Source organism: Equus caballus, chromosome 4, assembly GCF_041296265.1.
Source record: "Equus caballus isolate H_3958 breed thoroughbred chromosome 4, TB-T2T, whole genome shotgun sequence".
Classification (NCBI taxonomy): domain Eukaryota; kingdom Metazoa; phylum Chordata; class Mammalia; order Perissodactyla; family Equidae; genus Equus; species Equus caballus.
The window spans coordinates 43,508,676-43,535,882 of NC_091687.1; the positions used below are offsets into that span (position 1 = coordinate 43,508,676).

Sequence of the window (27,207 nt, forward strand, 5' to 3'; positions counted from 1 at the left end):
AGATATATGGCCTGACTTAACCCCTGTGTTGGTGTTTGCTGTGGATCCTGGAGAGCACCCTGAGGTGCTGTCATCTAAGAGCCTTTCATGACGCACCTTTGATTGGTGGAAATCACTGACTTCTGAATGTATCTTGATATTTGTATAATCTGTTCTAGTGGTTAACATACATCTCAGTCCTCTAATCTTTTAACAAAGCAGTGAATCTGAGAACAAAATTTTCTACATGACTGAAGGTTGATGACTTTGCACAAGTTAGAAAGATAATCTTCAATTTTCGGGCAACTACTGTGAAATCAATAAATATTACCTATTTCATGTTTACATCCTGTGCCAGGGTTAAAATATAAGATGACTATCTTAGCTGATTTTTTTCCCTCTTAGCTACTAAAAGAGAATGATAATTTGAACTTTTTTATGAATAAAAGAAATTGGAAAGTTTTTGCTTTTAAGGAAAAACATTGGTTATTGCCTTTAAAATGGATTCATTAAAATTATTATGTATTGTAATAAATTTAAATGTGGCTCTGTTATAGATAATCCAATAATAAAAATGCTTTTGTCTTGCCCACCGAATCACATTTATTATGTGTAGAATTTCCACCCCTTTCCTGTAAGCCCATGAGCTCCTTGAGAGGAGGCCCATATTGTTTTGTCTGTATCCCCAGTACCTGGCAGAGTGCTTGGCGCCTGGTAGGTAGTCAATAAATCGTTGAGTTAGTACATGAACGAATAATCCCTGGGTTTTTAAAAGATGTACGTTAAAGACATACTGTAGTGAATATTTAGTTAGCAGTGGTTTTGAGCCGTAAAATTCATAGCCATAATTTAGAAATATAATAAATAGAAGACTGAGGTTAAGCTTTAAAAATCCTATTAGGAAATATTTAAGAAACTATAATTTGGGGAAAAAATATCTAAAGCAACCATTCCAGGAGTAGAGTGGCCTCATAAATATTTTTCTTACAAAGTAGATGAGTAGAAGTCCAATTAGTCTGTAAGAATGATCTGAGGGGCTGGGCAACCAGTGTGTCCTTAGCCACTCGTAATACTTGACCAAGCGAGCAAGGGAAGAGGTTCCCCAACGGGCCTGACAATCACCTTTGGGGCCCTGTAGCTCAGTTACATGCAGGAAGCCTCTTTCTAAAGATAGCCCTGGGAAAGTCTGACTCTTGTGGGGTGTGGCTCCCTCCAGAAAAAGAGAGTTCAACTCTTCTCTAAGTCATAGTTTATAAGAGAAATTCCTAACTAGAACTGAAGCATGGAGAGAAAAACATGCCAAAGAAGCTTCTCAAAGTAGGTGACATCCAATGTGAGGTTTGAGGGACTGACTTAGGTAAAGAAGAAAGGGAAGAGCATTCAAGAAAAAAAATAGAGAATTCAAAAACAGAAGCGTGGGATAGTTGACACTCTAGCTGTGTGACTTTAGGAAAGTTACTTAAGCTCTCTGTGCTGCAGTTTATTCATCTATATAATGAGGATTAAAACACTACCTATCTCATAGGGTACACTTGGAGATTGAATGAGTTAATACATTAAATGAGTTAATGTGAACTTTAACATATGTAAAGTTCTTAGAAGAGTGCCAGGCACAGAGTCAGCACTGTGAAAGAAGAAGCAATATTATTATTACTATTAAATATCATTGTTGCTGTTGTTGTTATCTGGATATTGAAGTAGTTTAGTTGGGCGGGAGCAGTGGGTACAAGGTGACCTGAAGGGGATAATGAAAGGACGACTCCGGAGGCAAAAAGGGACCAGATGATGAGAGGCAGTCTGGGATACCATGTGATGGAGCATAGACTTTCTTCTGAAGATGACAAGGGCGATAGCTTATGATAAAGTGGGGCCTTGTTGCCTCTTCCTTGATGTCATGCAGAGTGAGACTGGACAGTGAAGACTCACCTTCCCCTCAGGATTCTGAGCCACAGCGTCAGCATAACATTTTACCTCTGACGACTGCTTCGTCAGCTTACCAGCAATGCTTGTGTTCCATGTCAACCCGTCAGTAGGTCCCAAAGATCCCTCCTATCTCAGCATGAGGTAGCTGGATTGTTAAGGAACACTCTCTCAATGCTCCCATCTTCAGTGACAACATCTTGATTGAATAGAATGTTTACTTTTGCAACCCTTCATGAGGCTTCCCTCCCAATTCGCTCCTATACTTACATTTTCAGAAGAAGCCCAGTTGTGATGGTAAAGACTGTAGTGATAATAATCCTCATCATAATAGAAGCTGCATTCGGCCGAATACTTCTATGTGACTGGCAGCATAGCAGTAACGTCGCATAATTCTAAGTGTACTTTTGTAAATATACTGCCACGTGGCCCCATCTTGAATGGGTTGTTGCAGAATTGTCTCATCTGACCTTTCTGCTAGCTTTTTGTTTACTTGTTCCTCCACAGATCTTCAATTGGACTTTTCTTTTTATCAACTTATAATTGTTTTTAAATTTTTGAGCCAAATATATATTCTCCTCCTCATCCTTCTTAGCTCCAACAAACTTCTGTCACTAGTATCTAAGCCTCGCCAGAGCCCCATTAGTCTTTTCACGCCTGTCCCCACACCCAAGTCCTGACTTCTCAAAGGGATTTAAATATAGCAAGACAAGAAGACGAACATACTCTTATTTGTCTTAGACCAAAAGAAAGCACATGTAAGGATTTTTTTTCTTAGTATATTCTAATATCAATTACTTTCACAATTTCTACATATTTCACTAACTCGTTTGACTACTTAGTACATATTTACACACTGTTTTTTTCAGAGTAGGAGATGCTTTGTTCATCTTTATCATATGTCTAATACATGTTAACTTGCCAGTATTACACCCAGTATAGAATGAGTAGAGTTGGACCATTAAGGCAAATTACTATTTTATCAACTTGGAGGAATAAAAATTGGGAGATTGCCCTCATTCTTCTAGTACTTTGTAAAGAATAAATAAGAGTTTTGCAGAGGAAAAATAAATATAATTGATCTTTGAAAACTCTCATTTTTCCTTCCAAAGTAGAGTAGCAGGCCCTCCCATAAATTCTGGGGAAACAGACCTCAGTGTTTACTACTGGAAGCTCACCAGCTCTGTGGAAGCTTCTGGAGAGGAATGTTGTGGAATTGGCGGTGGAGTGAAATAGTTTTCTCTCCTGTCCTTGGTTCATTGGCTTGAACTAAACCCAAGTCAAAAGTAAGAAGAAGTCTCTTATAAGTTGTCAGTTTCCTTCTCACTTAGGGACCTTCCTTAATGATTAAAAACTTAACTTTTAAACCAGATTTCCCCTTTACCTCTCTGCCAGGGCCAGCTGCATTAAGAGGTGTTACGGGTCACCAATCGAGGGGGGTGATGCTTGAGACTCTTGGCTTCTACCCACCTGTGGAACTTAATTTATGCCCCATTGCTTTGATTTTTCTCTCCCTCGATTGCCCTCCTTTAACAAAATTCAGCAAATGAGCTGAGTTTTGCTATTCTTTTGCTATTGAGACTGTTTTTTTTTTTAAATATATCAATCCATGGACCATCAAAATGAAGTGTGTCTTTATATCTGTGAGTGTGCACATGTGTGTGTTTTTATTTCTTCTTTTTACAGCATTTTGTGTTAATCTAGATCTATAATAACTTAGAACAGTCATGCTCTTCTCTAAGAATGCCCTCCACCAAAAAGTCTACCCATTTGGAAAAATAGTTCCTAAAGAGCAGAGAATGACCATGTCTTTTTTGTCAGGTTTATGACAAATTTATTTCCAATTTCTCTGAAGTGGGTGTCTCTTCATGCTCATTCTTCCTACATAATCCTCTTACATACTCTTCCTAAAATACGCCTTTCATTATGCAATCTCCTTGTACTACAGCATATGACAGAGTTTGTATTCTGTGGAATCTTAACAGGTATTTTTTAAAGGTAGAAGGAGTTCCGTGATGTAAAGACAACAGAAAGAGTTAAACAATGTGGACGAGTATCTTTAGGAGGGAGACCTTACTTATTCTTCAGGGCTAGATGTATGGCATGCAGAGATCCCCGCCCTTATCTGGGGATGGAGCTCGTTTTTACCCAAGCATACTGAGAGAACAGTATTCCTTGGAACGCACCTCTGGAAACTCTGACTGACACTGCTCTGCTTACTTTCCTAATCATTTCAAACACCTCAACCTGCTTTTCATGGTTTTCCACCCTTTTGGACAAACGTCCAACCATTAGTCCCACAAGTTCTGAATACCATCTTTCCAATTTGCATTTCCAGTAATAATGTCAAACAAGTAAACAAAAAATATTAGTAAGAATAGAGATGATTAATGAACTTGAATACATCTAGAGAGAAAATAGAAAGAGACTAAAAGGAAGGAAGAATTAGCTGTCCAGAAATAGTCTTTAGAGATGGAGGCATGACGGGACTCCGAAAGCCATAGAAGGAGCTTTCCATAAAGACAGGTATGATGCCAGCACCACATGGAATAGTGATTAAATGAATTTATCACTTATTTTTTTGTAAACAGTCATTATGTCCTTTGTAGAATCGAAGTCTATGTGTTGGAAACAAGAAAGAAGGACAACAAGAAAATCTGATTTAAGTCATAGAAATCAGTCCTGAGGAGTACTTTATAGATTCCTTATTTAATTCCCTAATTTTACAGAAAAGAAAACCAACGTCTAGGGAGGGGTGATTTAGATACCTTTTTCATCCCATATTTTTTCCATCTCATCTTGATTGTAATCGAGTCCATTAGAAATCGGTGTCGAAAAAAAAAAGGTTTTAATGTTTTGAACTGTCCACCTATTTTTATTTGCCAGTTAGTAGTGGACTGAGATGCTGGAATAACTTGCCGTTTTGTCTGGTTTAATAATACGTCACTCTATAGTCATAAAACTATTCTTATGATAATTTTTATCAACACCAAAAAATCCAGCACTTGAATATAATGTAAATATGGTTTATTGTATTTATTTGTTAATTGTTTCCCTCTTTCCACTGAACTATGAGCTTCTTGAGGTCAGTGGCCATATTTCACATCGATTCTATATTCCACACAGCTTTCAGTCAGAGGAGTGAATGGTTAACGCATAATATAAGCTGATTATCTTATTGAGCAATTACATATAAATTAAATTAAGCCAAGGGCGGTTGGTTAATGATAAGATAAACTCTGAAGTTTTATATTTATTTCAAATTTATTTCAGTCCTCATTCAGGAACCCCAGTGACTGCAACGCAACTGCACTTCATGGACCAGCAAAGACGCTTCTGTTCATTCTTTATTGATATTTCTGACAACTGCATTCTCCATTTATCACCTTTTTTCTACTCTATTGATCTTTTACCCCCCTCTGTCCAATCAGTTGTGCACAGATGTGAACACAGAAATGTTTATATATCAACCTATGTGTTGTCATTGCAAAATATGCAAGAACATCATAGCAGTGCATTTTTTTAAATCACCAAGTTCGTAGTTTACATTAAGGTTCACTCTTAGTGTTGTACATTCTATGGGTTTGGACAAATGTAGACTGACATGTCCATCATGATAATATCATACAGAATGTTTTCACTGCCCTAAAAGTCCCCCGTGCTCTGCCTGTTCATCCCTACCCCTCTCCCCAACCCCTGGCAACCACTGATCTTTTTCCTGTCTTCATAGTTTTGCCTTTTCCAGAATGTCATATAGTTGGATTCATACAATATGTAGCCTTTTCAGATTGGCTTCTTTCACTTAGTAAAATGCATTTAAGATTTCTCCATGTCTTTTCATGGCTCAATAGCTCATTTCTTTTTAGCCCTGAATACTATTCCATTGTCTGGATGTACCATCATTTATTTATCTTTTCACCTGCTGAAAGACATCTTGGTTGCTCCCAAGTTTTGACAGTTATGACTAAAGCTGCTATAAACACTCATGTACAGGTTTTTGTATGGACATAACTTTTCAGCTCCTTTGAGTAAATACCAATGAGTGTGATTGCTGGATAGTATGGTAAGCGTATGTTTAGTTTTGTAAGAAACTGCCAAACTGGCCCCAAAGTGGCTGTACAATTTTGCATTCCCACCAGCAGTGAATGAGAGTTCCTGTTGCTCCACATCCTGGTCAGCATTTGGTGTTGTCAGTGTTCGGATTTTGGTCATTCTAATAGGTGTATAGTGGTATCCCATTGTTGTTTTAATTCCCTGATGATATACGATGTGGCGTACATTTTCATATGCTGATGTGCCATCTGTGTATCTTCTTTGGTGAGGTGTCTGTTGAAGTCTTTGGCCCATTTTTTAATTAAGTTGCTTTTTTTCTTATATTTGAGTTTTAAAAGTTATTTATATATTTTGAATAATAGTCCTTTATCAAATGTGTCTGTTGCAAATATTTTCTCCCAGTCTGTGGTTTGATAAACAGTGCAAATTTAATTAAGATTCTGCTACTAAGTAAAGGCAAGTATTGCCTTCTTTATCTTTCTAGTTGGAAAAAAATACTACATTTTATCAAATGTTCATGCACTAAACCAACAGTCAAGAAGAACTTTATGTGTTTTTAACCTCATACCAAGGACTTTGAGAATAGAAATGAGACATGTTCCCTGCTACCAATGGGTCCATAATACACATCCTTTTACTTAAACTTGAGTAAAGAGTGGAACTTCTTTAAAGCATAAAATTCTTGTCAAGCTCCAGCACTGCCTTAAATTATTTTCATTATAATATAATTGGAACATATATGGACAAAAAACAAGGTATACACTCCTTGTCCTTATCCATTTAATACATAACTATTGAGGGCTTATTATGGTTCAGGCACTGGGAATAAAATAGTGACAAAGATAGACAAAGTCCCTGACTGTGTAGGCATGTTCATGCTGGACGGAAAGAAAAAAATCTGGAAACCAAAAGAAACAAATACAGTCATGCTCCGTGTAACAACATTTTGGTCAACAACAGACCAGATATATGATGATGGTCCCGTAAGATTAGTACCACACAGCCTAGGTGTGTAGTAGGCTCTACCCTCTAGATTTGTGTCAGTATACTCTGATGTTTGCCGGACACATCTCAGAACATAGCCCCTTTGTTAAGCTACACATGACTGTGTAATTGATTCTCTTTATTCACAGCTGTTGTGTTCCATGAAGTTGCCACAATGAATTGGCAAATACCTAAACATTGCTTCTAGTGCAAGTGCAGAATTAGGTTCCTGAGAGCCTCTGGTCATCACATTTCCATCAACAGATCAATGCATGATCTTGTTTTATGTGTATTTCTGTTTAAAGACACCTTACTTGATATGTATTGTTGATTCATTAACACTGAATTCCAGCCAACAGCCCATCCCTGAGGGAAGCTTATCAAACACGTATTTTCTCAGTAAGGCACAGCAGAGCCTTCTTGCACTCAGGAACACTAGACAGCACTTCAACACTGTGCTTTCGGGGGTCATTTTAAACAGTGAAATCATCAACAAAAAACCCCACAAAAATCCAAAATATATGGCACCAAATAGACCACAAAACATTTTTTATATTATGAGAGCTGAAACAAGATGGCAGAGCTTCATCTTGTTTGACTTCAGCTGGCAATGTGCATGTCAGGTAACTCAAGTTTTTCTCTGCTCTGTTCTTGCCTATGAATGACTTCGAAATACTGATTTGGGGGTTACAAATAACTTTTAGAGAGCAGATGAATGGGAAAATATGGAATCCACAAATAATGAAGATCAACGGTACATAAAAAATTTCAGACAAGGGCTGGCCCTGTGGTGCAGCGGTTAAGTTCTCATGTTCCACTTTGGCAGCCCAGGGTTCGCCATTTCAGATCCCGGGTGTGGACCTACACACCGCTCATCAAGCCATACTGTGGCACATGTCCCACATATAAAGTAGAGGAAGATGGACACGCATGTTAGCTCAGGGCCAGTCTTCCTCAGCAAAAAGAGGAGGATTGGCAGTGGATGTTAGCTCAGGGCTAATTTTTCTCAAAAAACAAAAGAGAAAAGAAAAATTTCAGACAGTGATAGGTGCTAGAAAGCAAATGAAGCAGGGTTAGGAGTAGAGGGTGACTGTACATTGGGGAAAATATTTTAGATGAGTGACTAGGGCAGTGTTCTCTGAGGACAGAACACCTGGGTAGGCATGAATAATAAAAAGAAGTTAGCTTTGTGAAGGTGGAGGGGCAGGCAGTGTTGTAGGTGGAGGGCACAGTCTGTGAAGCAGAAGCAAGCTTGACTTGGCTTGTGTGAGGAACGGGACAAAGGCTTTCATGTCTGCAGCAAAAATAGGACAGCAGGAGATGAGGTTGAAAAGGTAATCAGAGGTCAGGTGACGCATGGCCTTGTTGGCCTTAAAAAGAGCTTGGATTCTGTTCTAAATGGTAATGAGAAGCCACTGAGGGTTTTAAAATATATACAAGCTATAGCTTATAACTCTTAAATAATTTTACAGCTCCCCCAAAATTACAAATTAAATTTACCCCCCAAAATACCATTTAAATGAACCACATTAACTGGATGTGACAGGTAAGGTTTCCCTGAAACTAGTGTTCACAGTGTGACGACCAGGCTGACTTCAGTGGTACCCTGTGCTGTGTGATAACTCCAAGAGTGACCTCAGCTCACAGATGGGTCATTTCCTGTTCATGGTTCCTCGGGAGGTTTTTTCCCCCCTAGTCTGCCAAAACTGTAGCGAAAACACTCCTGTAGGCCTGGGCTCCGACATACACAGTTGTAAGGCAGCAGCATCAAGATGATCCAGGGCAGGTTTATATAATTTTTTTGACTCTCACCTAAAGGAAAATATAAAAATAATATTTCTCCTAGAGAACGCCTAAGGTCTCCCTCGGCCCAAGATTTAAACCCACAGCCCTGCAGGATTGTTTGAAAAACCTTGCTCTAACAGGATTTCTAGGGCAGTGAAACTACATTGTATCTACTACAGTGGTGGATACATGTCATTATACATTTGTCCCAACCCACAGAATGGGTCCCAAGACCAAGAGTGAACCCTAATGTAAGCTATGGACTTTGGGTGATACTGGCGATGTGTCAAGGTCGTAACAGATGTGCCCCTCTGGGGGAGATGCTGATAATGGGGAGGCGGGGGGTGTGTGGGTCAGGGAGTGCATGGGGACTCTGTTCCTTCCACTCAGTTTTGCTGTGAACCTAAAACTGCTCTAAAAAATAAAGTTTACCAAAATAACAAGAATGTGAAAACTACAGACAACCTCGCTCTACATGGAAAACTAAACAACACTTCAGGAATGAAGTAAGAGTATATTTAAATATAACTGCCTAAGCCAGATTCCAAGGCAGCCCCAGACCAGACGGAGGACCTAAAGAACAGTCAGCAAGCAATGGCTGAGGCCTGGGGAAAAGAGAGCTCCTGGTGCCTGTGTAGGTGTTGAGAGGGAATTAAGGGGTCAGGCAGGGCTTGATCAGGATCATAAGACTGGACAGTTTGCGAGAAGGAGAGAGTAGTAACATTCTCAACGGGTAGAAAGCAGCGCGAACAGAGGCTTGAAGGCCAGAAGGGATTCCGTGTGCGGCAGGATCGTGAACGCAGTCGACTGGCTTGAGCAGAGGGTTTTGATTAGTGGACCAGGGGGAAAACACATTGGAACGCCTGGTCCTGCCATTTCAGCACCAATCTGCCCCAGTGGGATCAGATGGCGGTACTCACAGCCAGGACTGTCTTGTTAGAGCCCTGGCCGTGGGATCTGTGGCATGGAGGTACTTTCTCAATGTAGCTATTTGTACTGAGCCTGTCACTAGCTCTGCAGGAGGTAAAAATCACTTGACAGTCTCTCCTGGCTCTCACCCATCCAAAGCGTGAGAGAGAGTGGGGGTGGCAGAGTGGGTGGGCGTTGGGGAGAGTGAGTCCTTAAGAACTGAAGGAGAGTGAAGGGCAGTGAGAGGCTTACCCACAGGCTGGGGGCACCCGTGCCAGGCAAGCAGGCCCCACAATGGAGTCCCTGTACCCTCTCATCCTCCCTGGAGTTAGCCTTTCCCTCTCAAAGTGCTTGGTTCACTATGGAAATCTCTCTTCTTCTCGCTCTCTTTCTTGCACACAAGTATGAGAGTGCACACACACATACACATGCACACACAATTATTGTCAAAAATCACTTTGGAATTTAAACTCTTAGCTAAGGATCCTTCTAAATGAAAAGCTACATTTTACTACAGTTCTGTTGGTTCCCTAGTACACTGCGAATGCAAACTTCTCAGCACATGCAGTACAGTCGTTTAAGACCATTTGACTTCTTAAGGCGAAGGTGATAACATTTTGGATTTCATTTTTGTTTGTCCTATAAGAGTCTTGAGTTTTGGCCAAAAATCCAGGCCCTGGATGAATGTGCTTTAGACCTCGATTTTTGTCACGGGGCCAAGTGGACTTGGGAGAGAGGGTGGAGCTGTCTGTTCAGACATGATTTTTAGTTTTGCCCTTTGCCTCTGGAGCCAGGGCCCTGGCCCACATCCAGCCGCACGAAGAGAAGATTATGGTATTTTCTAGGTAATTTTAAGGAGCACAAACCCAAAGTAAAGTCAGGTGGCTTCAAGTCTGCACTGAATTTTTCATGTTAGGGATTTGTCATGATTTGGGTTTTCAGCAGAGCTGTATTTTACTTGATGAAGGGAGCTGTATTCTTCTGGAGACAGGCATGTTTTGGTTGTTTGCTAATGACCTCTGGTTTTGCTTATGGGGAGTTTTGTTAACAAATGGAAATGTAGCAAAATAAAACACTCTCTTTCGTACTTTCTTTTTTCTCTTTTTCTTCTTATTTAAACAATGGGAACCCTTGTGATAAACTGTCAAAACCAGGCTATAGATATTGGTTATTGTAGCATCATTAATATTGTGTAAAAATAAATTAGTCACTTCGGCAATCAAACACATTCTTCTGATCCCCTGTCGGTGCTTTTAAACAGAGCCTTCCCCTCGCTGTTTGATAGATCCTATTGTTAAGAGAAGAGAACTGTAGCGATGTATTCAACAACTCTTTGAAAATTTTCCAACCTCAGGAACCCATTCAGCAGTAATTAGCCTTTATGGAGGCTGATAAGGAGAGCCCAGCAGGGGCCTGCCTGCTCTTGAGTTTACAGGTTAACCCCAGCCCCCGGAGGAGAGGGTTCAGCTTTAGGACCACGTCTTGCTCAGTCTGCCCTGCCTGCTTGCTTTGCCTTTTCCTGCCCTCTCACCCATCCCCTATCTCACCCTCTGACTATCTTTTCCAAATAAAAAGAAGTCAAGACTGAGCCTGCAGAGGGTGACAAAATCCAACCAAATAAACTCTAATCTCAAGCACAGAAGACTTCTGGTTCAGGGAAAAATAACTCTGTCTGGCAATAACTCTGTTCAGGCAAAAGTGACTGAATTAACAGATTGTAATTTCTGGTTCTAGTTTCACTGGGTCCTTGCAATGGTTTGATCCATTTGTATTGGGTTAGCACTGAATTCCACGTAGCTTTCCACTCTCCACCCTCACTTGCCCCGGTTGCCTCAACAATATCACAGAACTATAGGTGTGATTTAAAGCTAAGTTGAAAGTTCAAAGAGGCTCTGCTGTCTTCAGAGAGGGACACACTTTTATATTCACTATAGGCCCCTTTCAATGGAAGGCACAGGGGTAGAGGTGCCGTCATTGATTGCAAAGAGACATGTTCAGGAAAACACCTGAAAAGCTGAGAAGACTCACATGAGTATTAGACAGCTCTGAATTGGTTTATTGCGTAGCACAATACTCTGCACATTTATCAATACATGTTTAATAAATTAGTAGCTTAGTGCATCAAAAAGGCTTAACTCTATACTCAAGAACATTCATAACATGTCCTCCACCCCCTACTCTACCCAAACCAAAATTATTTTCTATTATTCCTGAGGAAAAGTCCTCAGAGTCCACCAGGCTGTCCTGGCTTTCCCATCTGGGAATTCCATGCTGATTTACATGGCCAGGTCTTTGCCTGTTCTGCTTTCCTCTCCTTGACTGGCTCCCTTGCCATCTATCAAAGTCAATGCATCTTTCAAGGCGGGTCCCATCACCTGTCCTAGATAATACCTTCCTTGACCACATCAGACCATGGTAACCACCAGCACACCACCCTGCCCACCCCCCGCTCCGATCTCTGAATTCCTTTGGCACCTAACATCTGTACTGTAGAATTTAGCACCTGGCTACATCCTTGTTCTCTTTCTTTCGTATAAACAAGACAGAAAGCCAGTTTCTTTTCCAGAGATTCACAAACACAGTAAATTCCTCTTTTAGTTTTTCCCAAGAAGGTGTCTTTGAGAAGGAATTTATATTCTTCCTTTCTTCAGACGGTGAAATTTATGTACCTCCTTGTGATACGATGTGTTTTCCCGTTTGTCTTAGTTATCAGGAAATTTAGAGATGTTTGAGTACTAGATTGTAATAATCAGCTTATCTCAGGATCCTACTAATAGCTATCTATTCTACCTGCCTCTGTTGGTGATTATTCTTAATTGTGCAGTATATTAAACTTGTAAGACACCAGAAATCCTTTTGAAACAAAGCGAGAAAATAGACTCCCAAGTAAAGAACATTCTTCTCTTATTATTTCATAATTTTCTCTTTTCTACCCGGGATTGTGAGTCCTTGAGAACAGAGTCACATCCTGTATTTCTATTGATTGCCCAAAGTAGAAAGCATATGGTAGGTCCTTAATAAGTTATTATTGACAGATTAATACTTTTGGATATCCTACGTGAAATAACCTGCTCTGTAAAAGTAGGTTGGATTATTTTAAACTGAGATGGAAGCATCTCCTAAAAATTGCATTATTCTAACAAGGGGCCTTGAGCATATCTATTTCTGTTAGCATTTTGTTAAATGTTTAAAATATCAGAAGTACACAATAAAAATCAAAAGTTAAAGTTTTAGCTGTTACAGTATCTAAGCATAACACTTAACACAGGCGAGAAGATTAACAAAATCAATAGTTGACTGCCAGGAACACTTGCCGGATGACAGTGCATTTTTTCCCCAACCCCACAGCCCTGCTGGCTGCCTTTCTGATAAACACAACATTCAGGTGGTGTCTGACTTATTTTTTTCTTCTCTTATCCTCATTTTCACTCCCCTTCCCCTCCCTGTGTAAAATAAGGTAGCAAGCAAGTTAAAATTGGCTTTCAATAAAACTACCTGTGTCAGTCATCAAATTCTTTTTTTACCTTCCTTTTTTGGGGGGAGGGAGTTCCTTTTTTAAGCTCACCCAGGGAGAATACTTTAACTTTGAAAGAAAACCACAAGAATGTAATCATCAAGTCATAGCCAGACTTAGCCTGTATTCATACTTCCTGTTCTTTCGCCCCCCACCCCAACCTTAAACCCCCCAAACATTTGCCCACCAACACATACCTATAGCTGTTAAATATTTATAGAGGCATGTGTGAATAATCCATATCAGTACAGACACTTTTGAGACTTAAAATGCACCCGGCTGACTGGGCTTTACCGTTGTGCAAGAAGTGAGGGCTCGGTGAATCCTTTCTTCTGCTCTTTTAACCAGAGCGGAAATGTTTGCCTTTTCGTTTCAATGATAGGCTGCAAGAGTTGCCTTCTCCAACCTTCTCCTTCTAAGCAATAATGTTTGAAGAGAGAATGAGAAGAACAAATAACACACACAACTATCTACATAATTATGAGATTCAAAGATACCTCCACCCCCCCACCTCCTGATCTAACCTGCATTTTATGTCTGATGTTGGAAGATAAGTTAAAACTCATCTTTATCCCCCAAAGTAGCTGTTCTTTTGGGCCAAACCAATGTGGATCCATCTTGGCCAGCCTCATGTGACCTCTTAACCTTGCAAATTGTCCAGGGCTCATAATTAATACTAAGTTATTTTCCCAGGGCCATTTCCAATGTTCGGAATCACTTCACCTCACATTTAGCTTGTATTTGCTTTTTGAATAGAAATTAATTTCAATTTGGCTTAGGCAAAACAGAATAAGGTAGGCAAATCTGTTGTAAAATAGGAAACATCAAATATATTCTACATTTGAGCAGAATATTTTGAACTGCTGCTGTGTGGCATCCTCCATGTCATTCCTCTCCACTGTTAAAATAAGTACAAGTATCAGTTATACTAATATTAGATATAGTGTAAGAAATTAACACCAGGAGACACAGGAATGCAGACCTACAAAAAACTTGCCTTGACCCTTCGAAAATGTACCCGTCACGTGTATATATATATATATATATATATATGAGATCTGGGTATTCATATCTTAAAAAGAAATGAAATTTGTCTAAATGTTATATTTACTAAATGTAGTGAGACCACTAATGTCAGATTAGCTCTGGGAACTGCCAAATGTTTACTTAGTAATTTAGGAATAAGACTGAATCAAAGTGTAAGCCATGGATCTAGGTTTATAATTTGATATTTTTAAAATCTTTCTTTAAGAATTATATACATACATATACAGTCATACGTTACATAATGACATTTTGGTGAACAACAAACCGCATATACAATGGTGGTCCCATAAGATTAGTACCGTAGAGCCTAGGTGTGTAGTAGGCGATCCCATCTAGGTTTGTGGAAGTACTCTGTATAATGTTCGCACCACAACAGTCATCTAACGATGCATTTCTCAGGATGATCCCATCATTAAGCAGGGCATGACTGTATATTTAGAAATTTATTTATATTGGTGAGACAGTTTGTAAGCCAGATGCTAGAGTGGAGGTTGACAGTTTAAGGACTAGAGTGGAAATGTTCTGCCACTTAACCTACCCACTAGTAAGTGAAATGCAGTTGTACAATTTGACATTAAGTAATAAATAAATAAACAAAACTGCTTGAGCCTGTAAATACCACTTTACTTGCTCATCCTTCTAACTTTTCGAGTCTTCGAGGCATGAATACAACCACACTTCTAGCTGCTTCTAGGTCCAGCCCATTATCATTCCTCTACACCTGCCTCCTAATACAGTCTCTAATCAACCTGACTGTTGTCTATATAGTGAAAGCGTCTTTCTCTAACTCCTATCATGTTGGACACGAATCCACTCAGCCATAGTAGAAATAGAATTGGGGCAGCAGCCGCCAAAGAGGGGCTCTTTTGACCTTGCTCGCTGCCTTCTACCTCTAAGTGGTCTTTCAGAGAGAGTATCAGTCCAGTGCCAACTCTCAGGAGCCGCCTTGGCTGACCCTGGTTTTGGCAAGACAGTGACCCTCTCTGCCAGCCTCCACTCAAATAAGCCAAAAGGCAAAACAGACCAAGAGAGCCCTAGCAGCTGAGATGAATGCAAATAGCAACTCAGAAGGGCACCCTCGTCTGCTTAATGTTTTCACAATGGTTCTGTACAGATTTGTGCTACTGAAACACCCGTTTTAAAGAAGAACCTTTCAGTGGAACTGATATTCATAAAAATCATGCCAGTGCCGGAAGTAGTCCTTTTATGAATTAGGCAAAGCTTGTAGTTTTTTCCATGGCTTTAAACACTGAAATACTAGTCAAAACCTGTGAATATGTAGACATTCTTTTATATGGATAATTATCCTCTTTATTGGTGGCGCCTCATGGATTAGCAGGATTCTACCATGCAAATAAGCAGTAGAGGAAGGTAGCGCAACAAAGAACACCTTTTATGTGGCTTCAGTACTTGTTTAGCAAAACTTCTGCGTTTATAGAGAAGCAAATGCTAAATTCCTGGATTATAACCTTCCTTCTAATCATTTTAAATTAACTAATGTAAATTAAAGTCCTTATGTATTTTTGATTAATACCCAGAAACAGCAAACAGACCCACCGTACATATTCTGTTAAGAATAGCTCACCCAAGTGCTTACGTCTAATTTTGAATTTCCAGCCATGATCAAAACAGGTAAAGAGATCATTTAGCTATCGTGAGTATTGTTTTAATAGTAGCCACAGAAAGATAGATACAGGAGACTTTGTGCTTTAGAAGGATCTCAAATTAAGTTGCAAATAATGTTTTCCAGTGACAGTACCAAATTCCCAACACCTCTTTTGGTCCAAGAGAGGTGGGTTTTTGGTTTGGTTTGTGAGTTTGGGTTTGTTTGTTTGTTTAAGCACTTTCTTTTTATGGTAGAGCTATCCATTTTTGTGTGAGCCTGAAGTTTTGGGGTCCTTTGGTGTTTTTTTAAAAGTGATATTGTGGTCTCACATTTTAATGTTTCCTGGAAGAACTGGCTGGCTATTTATTTTAATTACTTCATAGGAACCCACATGAAAATTTTTGAAGGACATTTTCTTATTACTCATTGTTTAGTATTTTGGTCATCATTTTTTTCCAGCAGGATATAGTTTTCAAGGTAAGCTTCCATTTGTTGTCCTTTTATTTCAGAATAAAAATATAGAAATTCTACTATTAGTTGTCTGCCCTCTTCTCCCACCTACCCCCGGATGACCCAACCCCCCCCCCCCCCCCCCGCCCTGCTTCTGCTCCACTCCAGAAGAAATTTTCATGGTTTTGGTAAACATTTCTACTAAGTCTGCTTTGAAAGCTAATCATTTAGAGGCAAATGCAACCTCAAGAACCACAGTATTTGGAGGTGTTAGGAGGCGTTTTAACACAAATCTTCCTATTCACCAACCTTCAAAATACTAAAGCCTATTGGGATGCCTAGAGGTGCCTGATAAGAGGAAAATAAGTAAAATAGAGAAAATAAAACAAACATGTTTTCTAGATGTGACTTTGGTACATTTCTAACATCGGAAATAGAAACTCATCTCTCATGAAATCATTTTGTAGTTAACTGATTAGAAAAATAAGCAGCTCCATTCACTGTCAGAAGTATACTTATAAAATCAAAGCTTAAATCTAGGGATCAAGTATTTATTGTAAAACGTTGATGGATGTTGTACAGTGTCATTTCTGAACAGAGTTCACTACCTGCCTCTCTTACGTAAATTTAATAGGCTTTATTCGTTCTCCAATGGTCAAATAGGAGGTCTAGTATTACTTTCATAATTTCAAATTTTTCATTGAAAACCACACTGGCACATTTTTATACATATATTTTAATAAAATACAAAGTAAACAACATCACTATGATATGCATTCCACAGAACATCAGGGAAGAGAGCTTTAATTATAATACTTAGCTTTGAATCACTCTTTGTAAAAACCTTTCACTTACTTTATTCCATTCAGTCCTCACCACAGAACAGAGTCATAGAATCACAAAGCCAATGGAAAGCCTTGAGGTCAGTTGCTCTGCCTTCTATCCTGAGATGAAAAATCTATGATCCAAGGATGCTAAGTTAAATTTCGCAAGATCTACAGTTTTTCCACTTTCTCCTATTGCCTTTTCTGCTCCATGTTCCCTGTGTTTTCGCCCACTTTCAGATAATAGAATTTTAGTTCCTAACTCCAAGTTTTATAGACATTCAGTGAAAAACAAGAGAACCAAATCCAACCGCACTACTTACAACCTTCGTGCTCTTGGAAAAGTTACTAACTTTCCTGAGCTATAATTTTCTTTTCTGTAAACACTGTCTACCTTATAGAGATTTTATGCAGATTAAATTCAACAACATATGCATGGAGTCAGGTACACAGCAAACACTCAGCAATTTACCCTTCCGTGCCCTTCATATCTGTCTGGGAGGTGACTGGGAACCTCCTTCTCCTCTCTGTTTGAGAGTCAGGGCATTAAAATCGAGCTGATCTGTGTCTGGATATTTTAGCATTTTTGGCACAGCCCTGGAAACTTTTATAAAACACAAGGTGTCGTGGCTTTATTCCGCTGGTATGTGTCACACGTACAGTAGGTTGCGTAACAATGCAATTTTCCTTTTTTCCTGAACTGTTCACTGATGCTAAACATGGCATTAGAAAAGGAAACACACAGGTGAGGGGGTTTTGTCTAGTGAAATCTGATTGTTTTGGAAAATGCTTTTTACAGTAACATGCTGCAGAATGATATTTAGTTTAGTAAATGACCTTGAGTATTTTGCAGAGTAAATATTTAAAATCATCAAGCTTCTGTAGCTTCAATATGTACAAATGATATTACAGGATCCTCCTCAAAAATCGTTGGTCAATTTCACCCCTCCTGCCTTTTCAAAACTCATAGTATTCTAAAACTGGTGATAATGCAATAGCAAGCTATAAAACTTTGTGGATCCAAACATTTATGTTTCAAAATTCAAAAACAGAATCTTTAGACCCCAAAGCTTTTGATATATTTTATGAAACTATTTCATGATATATGTGTTTACTATAAAATGTTTTACGTTAAGCATTTGAGACAAATTTTTAATGAGATTTTCAGATTAACTTTTGAGTCCCAAATAAAATAGAATGAAAAATTCCTTTGTCAAAAAAAGTACAATTAATATTCAAAATAGCACTGCTTCCCATTGTAAGAGTGACATTCGCCTATGCGCACGCCATGTGCTGGGCTAAACTTGGGAACTAATGGTTTGTGGATGTCAGTCCATTTGGTACCCTGATAACAGGCTCAATCCTGACCAAGACTTTCCCAATCTGTGAATTTATCAAGGTTACAACAAAGCCTTTGAAAATATAAGCCCTTCTTCCTTCCCTCAAACATGCACAGACCGTAGCCTAGAATCTCTTTCACAGTGAATTTTGTAATGGTATGTTCAGTCTTGGAAGTGGGGGGTGATAAGGAAGTTGGAGAAAACCTCGAGAATAATAGCATTTCAATACAGTCTTATCAAACATGAGAAAACTGGGTTTTGGTAACATGAACAATAGCAGTTATTTCCAGATGGTTAAAAGGTGAAGTCTCCAGGATATACTACAGTTTTGTCTAAGTGTCTCAGAGAAGCAACTATTAAATGAGAAAAGGAAAGAAACAATGCTAGAGATTAACAGGATAATTTATTGAATTAATGTATCAAATAATATTGGCTCCTTAGAAAATGACTGTTTAAAGCTAGATGGTCTTGCAAATGATCAAAACAAGGACTGTAGATGTGTTATGTGTTTATTGTATGTCTGTATATGTATATGTATATCTAGACCTCTATGTACTCAGTTTTACTGTCAGCTAGATTACTGAGAGAGGATACAGAGAATTGCCTTTTTAAAGCATGTGTAAGTCTTTTCCACCCTTTGACTCTAGGAAAAATGTGTTCCTCATGTTCTGTAACAAATAGTGACTGGATAGCTATAACATCAAGAATTTGGGGTGGGAATAATCTTCTGCTAAAAGTCAGAATTTAATATTCACCAGTGGTCAGTGAAGGACCAGCTATTCCATGCTGCCTTTTTAAAAATATATATATATCAATAAGAAAAAATGATACAATCGTACTACTTTAAGGTATCATTGGCTATTCGGATTTTCTGGAGAAGGTAGTTTGAATTCCAAAGAGTGAGAGGAAGAAAGAAGCTACATAAATAACAAATAGGCAAATAATTTTAACACCAAATCACACTGCAAACATGGTATATAATAAACATCTTGACATAAAAGAGTTATAGAATATTAAAATATAAAACTATAAGGCTAATGTCCATTTAATTCTTTTTGAGATCTGAATGTCATGTTGTTTTTCAAATTACTCCTACATTAGACACTTCTTGAATTACAAATAAGACATGTCTCACACATACACTCCCTACCCCAGACACACAATGGCCCATCTAAAATATGTGTTGCTTTAACAGCACTGCAATTCTGTTTACTTCTGAGCAGTTCCAGAGCAATATAATTAATGGCGCAAGAAATCGCTTATAGTTACTACCTTAGCAAAATTTTCCATTAGGTTTAGGTTTTTTGTCTCCTCACCGCTTTTTCTCACTCTGCTTTCAGCACCTGCATTTTGTGCATTTGACCTTCACTAACAGTACACTTTGGGAGTCTGCTGTAGTACTGGGAGCCGATTCCCTCCAGATACATTCTTTGAACATTCTGTGCAGAAAGGATTTGATTGTTCATATTGTATGTTATCCTTTTTTGATCTTATTACCCTGGCCTGTACAGGCATTTAGTTAAACCCATGAAGAGAGTACAGACAGCTGACTGGGTGAAGACGACGTTGGGAGAAAAAACTCCCATTGTTTAGATTTCTGTCAGAGGATATAAGAATACTTAATTTCTTTTATCTCTAGGGCTTTCATTATCATTTAAATTTCATTTTACATTAATTGATCAGGGATTAGTAAAGCCATTATGCAGAAATTAGAATAAGACAAGCCAGATGGAATGAATAATTCATGAAGTCCAATTACATTTTCTTTCTGGTGTACTTTCAAACTTGCCTCTGACTTCTGTGCTATTTTGATGTGACAATATTCACTGGAAATCAAGAGTGCCGTTTTAATTTATTGTATCCCTCCGGAGTGGAAGAATTTGTATGCACTGGAGGTGTGCTAATGGATTTCCCCCCAAAACACCAATTTCAGGGCTCTTGGAAATACTGGGGGATCTAGAAAATGTGATTCAGCTTGTATGAAAGTTCTGTGAAGGTACATTGAGCCACACCAGTCCACTGACTTGAGTGAACTGGTTTTAGGTAGAGAAACTAGGGTCTTAGAACCGCGAGATTTTTCACCTCCCAGAAAAGCTACAAATCCCTTTAAAATATGTGTCCCCATTCCCTAGGGCAAAGGAACAATTAAAGTATAAATTTGGCCTAGAGCTGGACTGGAAGCAGAGTTGCAGCTACAGACAAAGACCACGAGGTGGCAGGCGTTGCCTTCAATGCAAAGGGTTCGAGGCCGCCGGGGCTGCCGGGGCTGCCGGGGCTTCCAGAGCATCCCCGCGGTCTGATCCCGGCACAGACCACCATCGGGTTGGGGCACCGAGCGACTCGCAAAGCGCAGCCCGGCGAGAATTCCGAACTAATGGGTAGTCCCGTCCACCTGTCTGGAATGTCTCGTACGACCGTGTCTGAAACCGCCTCCCCCCGCCAGTCCCAGCCCCCAGCCCCCAGCCCCTTAAGAGTCCCTCCTCCCCCCCGTATTTATTTATGCCACTGGACAGTTCTAGTAACATTAAAGCTGCGGTTCACCTTCTCGAGGACTTTCATCTCGGGAAGTTTTATGACACTTTGTGAATGTGCAAAGTTTTTAATTAGGCTCGCTAGACAGCCCGAGGCAGCAGCAGCGCCACAAAGTCTTCACGGTCTCTCTGCTTTACAGCACAACAAGCCGCTCTACTCCTTTGAAGACAATGCAGACTATGTGTACGATGTCATGTGGTCCCCCGTGCATCCCGCGCTCTTTGCCTGCGTGGACGGGATGGGGCGCTTGGACCTCTGGAACCTCAACAATGACACCGAGGTGAGCGGCGGCGCAGGCGCCCGGGCCGGGAGGGCTGGGAGGGGGGCGCAGTCGGCCTCTCTCCGTCTCCCTCTCTCTCTCCAAAATGGCCTTTTTTGGACAGACCCTCCAATTGCAGCTGGGCTGCCGACCCCCATTCTTGACTGCTCTGAAGGGAATTGGCAGATGCATTGGCCAAAAATCATTTAATCTCACTTTATCCCTAAACCGTGGCAGATTCTGAACAATTGACGACCCTTCTTTGCAAAGAGCAAAACGATACGTGTTCACGCCTTTCCCTACGGGAAAGGACACAGGCATATTTCAGAGCGGTGTTGAAATAACTCTGTTGGCAGACACTTGGAAAAGTACGCTTTTATGCACGCTGACTTGAGATTGTGCTTTTAAAAAGGGCTATTTGTCGGTGTTTGCTGTTTGTATGATTTCTATTTTAAATCCGTAAAAGATGATTCTGTTGACTGTTTCTAAGATCTAGCTTCCATTTGATTTTTATAAGGTAAATAATCCTTGTCTAAGCTATTGAACTCACAGGTGGACTTTTACAACAGTGTCTAACTCTGAACATGTATGTTAAACTCAGTATTCAAAAAAAATGAGATTTTAACATGTCACATTTAGAGTACTTCACGTGTGAAAAATAGCCAATTTTTTAAAAAGCAATTGACAATAAGGAAATATTCTTTTAAAAATTATGCTATATATATTTATGTTTTAAAAATTATGCCATGTGCATTTTTCCTTTTTTCTATTCTCTCAAAATCATTGAGGTGCTAATTCAGTCACTCAGGTTTTTAGTTGGCTTTCTTTTAACATGAATATTAAATGTCCTTCAAGTTAATAAAATAAAACGGTCTCTTCATCATTTCCCGGTTTCTGATTCGGGACAGTTCTCCATAAATAAGAATGGACAGGTAAGAGGAGCGAGTGCTGCAAACTATATGTCAAGGAGAGAACAAGAGAAGGGTCTTTTGAAGTGTTTTGAGCAGGAAACAGCTCAGCCTTTTTAATTAGAAAGCCTACAGCTGGAGGATATGGGGAGTAGCAGACTCCTCTGGTATTTTTTTGTGGGAGGGCGTAGGGAAATATCCTTCAGGTGCTATTATTGAGTAGCATCCTGCAAGATTATATACACCTCTAACCACTGCCGAATAGTTATCTTTTTAAAATATTTCAACTGATGTCTCTTTTTCCTTTTGGCTATAAGAACTATGTGGCAAGGATAAGAATTATGTAATGAAGCATCTTTGAAAATAATCAAAAGACGTGAATACATGCAATGCCCATCATTTTGGATGTTGAAATGTTTACAACATTATTGCTTTTAATAGAAAGATGTTATTATTCTATGTTGTAACGCGTTCCCAAAGTCTTTCATCACTGTTAATTAAAATCACATTGCTTCTATCTGCTAGAATAAACTCATTCACTTAAAGCAACCAAAAAAACGCGCGTCTTCCAGGCTGACTCAAGAGACCCCCATATCAGAAATCAGATTTAGTAAAAGTGATGCTTAGGTGGTGCCCAACTATGAGGCAATGGAGCGAGTGTTCTACAAACTCCTTCATAATTTCTACGTAACTGTTTTTTGTTTTGTCTTTTAATCTGCTTTTTAGGTAAAATGAAATTAATGGCTCAACATTGCCAAAAGTAATTTTTTCCCTTCTCTCTCTCTAGGTATCAAGAGACAAGCACATAAGAGTTTTATAGCTAAATATTTTCAAAAATCATTACTGGGCATGCAAACCATTTAGTTTTGTGGTAAACATTATTCTGCTTTTATAATGATAATAGATATTTGGAGTCTGATTCAAATCCAGTAATGAACTGAACACTTCGTAAAGCCCTCAATCATTTTTGCCTTCTATCAGGTTGAACAAGATTTTTCAAATATTTGTCAGATTAGGAATGAAATTTGTTTTTTTAAAAAAAGAACCTGAATTCCCAGTTCCCAGGGTGTTTTGTTGTTCAAATCACTGTGCATTTAGACCAAGTTATTCCAACCGCGCCTGTGCGCAGATAGTTCATATTCAACACCTCCATGGCACTGACCTCTGCACAATGTAGTAATTTATGCTGTATTTGCAATTAAAATGATTGAGGCTTAAAAAAGTGTGAAAATACTTGTGAAACTGAAGTAGAAGAGTAAGAGACACAGAAATAATATATGGATTATTTTCAGTATAGATTCATCAACTTTTGAAAGATCATTACCAGTCAAACTAATAAAATATATTTTGTCATTTTCTTCATGCATTTGATAATTGTTTTGCACATATTATAAGCCATGACAGTCTTTTATTTTTCTTTTTACCATTTATATCTATGAAAAGAAGGTATTTTTAAGTGGTTAAAATATTAATTGTTCTAGTTTGCTATATTACTTAATTCCCAATAAATAAAATGCTTTAAAATGTATTAAGTATGATTTAAAAGGTATAAAAAATCTGTTTCTTTTGAGTGATTATTTTTTTATCATATTCACGTTAAGATTAAACATTTCATTCAATTTTTGAAATTGTTCTTAGATAAAATCTGATATTGCATACAGTTGGATAAAGTATGATCTTGTATGATCTCTCTAAATTATAGAGTTAAAAATTAACTCTGTAAACTCTATAGCTGAATCTCTCATTTGTTTTTCTGAGTCGCCCACTAATAATAAAGCGTATTGACAGAATATTGGCCCATCTAAATTCACACTGTTTTGGCCCTTGAAAAGTTTGGTAAAAATTCAGGATCCAGCCTGCACAGCAGGTACCTTTATTATAGAAATTGTGTATTTTTTAAGAAATAAATGGACTGGGGACTTTTGCTTTACATTTTTGCTCACAATTGACAGATAGTGATTTAAGCGGGCCAAAGAATTTTTATTGATTGCAAGATTAAGTTTAAACATACATTCTTACATGTGATGGAGTTTTTATTGCTATTTTAAAGATAGGTATGGGTCAATAATCTCTTATAAACAGATGGTTTCAATTCCTGAATAAGCGAACGCCGGGAGTGCTAAGGCACAGTACATGTCATGTTTCCATCCTGATACGATGTGTTTATTAGATACAGGTCTTAAACTGTGGTGTGAGATGATCTCGGTGGCCCTCTTTTCACGATTTTTTTTTCTTTCTCTTTTAACATTTACCTTTTTTTTTCAATGGTCTGTTGTCATTTCCTATTCAGCATTCTTGTGGAAGGCTCAGAGATCTGATGTTTATATCGGTTATAAACTTCCAACGTGAAAGACAAGAGTTTACAACTCATGATGGCAGAGGGATAGACCCACCAAAATTCTTTTTTCCAAATTCTACTAAAGTTCTTGTAACAAATACTGTAGGTTCCATTTCGGCAACTCGAGTTCACTTTAATAATAATTATTATTGTAATTATCAACGTTTTCAGACTTCAGGTGTTTATTAAAGGAGATGTAAGACGTTTTCTACAAATAGATGGCTACGTTCTATCAGGATATGACCCTGGGGACATTTCCAAAGTATGGATCACTTCCTACACCCTGGTACTGCCAGGAGGGAGAAAAAACAGAAAAAGAAAAAAGAAAAGAAGAGAAAAAAAAAGAAAAGGAGGAGAATTTGAGGTTTTAAAGTTTTTCTCCTGCATACTTTTCTTTCTTTTGATCGTCTTCTCCCCAGTGAGGTTTTGAGGAATCAATCCATATTTTTTTCCTGAAGACATGTATTAATATGACTTTTATTCCACCATACACCCCCCTTCTGCCTTGTATAGTATTCTTAATCTTGGTAAGTCCTGACATCTCTCTCTCCATCGATCCATAAATCATGACCTGATCACAAAGTATCACATTTAGCTGTTGTGTTTGTATGTTGGATGTACACCCTGCATAATCCAAAGAAATATTTGTGTCACTCACTGCCCATTGACTGTGGAAAAAAGACTCTCCCTCTTTTTCTTTTTTTTGTTAAAGTGTCTCCTCTCTACCCCTTAATTCAGTGGAGCATATGATTTAAGAACAATGAATCCTTTTTACCCCTGCACAAGGGATGTATATTACTTCATGCACATGAAGGCAGTGGTGACTCATCCAGTTAAACATATCATTGTAAATTTGTATATTTAAATTCATATTCAGAGATTCTTTGTTTCTGTCGTAACCCCTTTGGCAGGTTCCAACAGCAAGTGTGGCCATTGAGGGGGCGTCCGCCCTAAACCGTGTTCGTTGGGCTCAAGCTGGCAAAGAAGTTGCTGTTGGGGACTCAGAAGGCCGTATTTGGATCTATGATGTTGGAGAGGTACATATTTGGGGGGTTTTGTTTTATTTTTTGACTTATATATCTAGTTTAAAGACAGTGAAATTACTGACAAGATCTTGTGGGCCACAAGAGCCCTCTCAAGTGCTCTTGCAAATTTCCATTGCCTTCAGTGGGAGCTTGGCGAAACTTCCTCAGGGCCTAATTTGATCTTCTGTCTCCATGCACAGGACACTGGTTAATGATCCAATGTCCTTTCGGGGTGCTGGAGAATTCCTAGCTATCCTGTGATGAAGCGTGGCACTCTCCATCAATTTCATGAGAATGAAAAGTTTGCCAAATTCATCATGCCAACGTTCAATTTGGAATTTGTTGTTTGCTTTGAAAAGTCAGCTTGTAGGTGCTATGCTCAATTGAAGTGTTTACTATTACTCTTTGATTAAAGTGTAGCGAATTAAGAAGCCTGAGGTGAATCAGAATTTTATACCATTTTCATGGTTTTCAGTTATTTTATAAGATATGTACCTCTCTGATATACCTTGTTACATGATATGTAAAGTATTCCTGAATATCATGGCACATATGAAAAGGAAAAAACTATATCTTTTATTTCAGATAAATCTCCTTGAATTTTTATACTACTTTTATTTAATATTACATTTTCAATCAGTTGTACTTAAACCTATGTTTATTTTTATTATATGAGAAAGTGTTAACAAAAACCTTCATTTCTGATGAGGTTAAAGAATTTTTTCCTTAAAGACAAAGAAATTATTGAACTTTCAAGCAAAGCAAAAAAAGGAGTGTTGTGTAATGCTATTTTGGCGTAATCCGAATCTAACATTTGCATTCCACTGGGAAAATATACCACATTTGTATGCATAATATCCTAGGCCTAGGAAGTGCTCTGTGAGTGCCCGGTGGATGGGCTTAGCTGATAGTACTGAGCAGGATTCTTTATGGTTTCATCAATCAGCATTCTCTAAATTTGGCACTGCTAGGTGGTTTGTTCGACAGTGGAGCTTTTGATGATGTATTATATTCTGCTATATGGTAGAGTTGATTGTGTTGAAACAAACTGGATGGTGTGTGTGTTTTTTTTTTAATTTAGCCAGAGACAGAAACTGAGTGACGTTAGAGATGAGAGTTTTCTATTTTGGGCTGTACAACTCTAAGTAAAACAACTAGAAGAATCTCTTGGTTTTACTGCGTGTTATCTATTTCGTTAGACACCCCTTTGACTACTCTTGATGCCACAAGCTGAGTCATAACAGCAACAAAGACTCTGTTAATATTCATCCCCAGTGGTGAAGATGCAAATGGTCGGGTGACTATTGACGTAGGTTGGAGTCTTTGGGAAAGAGAATACCCTCTGAATCGAAATGTTGCCATTAGTTTTACGGCAATATTTCTTTAGTGAGTATTCTTTATATTCAGTGCATCTTTTTCATGATCTTCATCAAAATAAAACTCAGCGACAACAAAAACAAATACTCTTCATTGGTTCATTTACTAAAAAATTAAAAAGCTAGCAAAGAAGGATTTCTTTATATTTATATAAAAAAATAGCAAACAAGATTTCTGTCTTTCTCTCTTCTTTCTTTCCTTTGTTTATAACAAGTGTAATTATGGAAGAGAAATAGATGTGGAGACATGCTCAGAAACAAAATAGTAGAAAATAGAGGAAATTTTAAAACTATTTTTCACCTTCCTTGCTTATACATAATGTCCCTTAACTCTCTTACAATGATGTGCTGCTTTGCT

The 27,207-nt window shown here is 38.5% G+C and overlaps 1 protein-coding gene across 4 annotated transcripts in view; it reads left to right on the forward strand.

Moving 5' to 3' along the window:
• DYNC1I1 (dynein cytoplasmic 1 intermediate chain 1) overlaps window positions 1-27,207 on the forward strand; it is a 282,836-nt gene that overhangs the window by 240,062 nt on the left and 15,567 nt on the right. For all 4 annotated transcript variants that reach the window (XM_023639239.2, XM_023639242.2, XM_023639240.2 and 1 more), the window contains 2 exons: window positions 21,083-21,223; window positions 25,360-25,485. In XM_023639239.2, coding sequence (XP_023495007.1) covers window positions 21,083-21,223; window positions 25,360-25,485 — 267 coding nt within the window. The remainder of the gene's footprint in view (window positions 1-21,082; window positions 21,224-25,359; window positions 25,486-27,207) is intronic.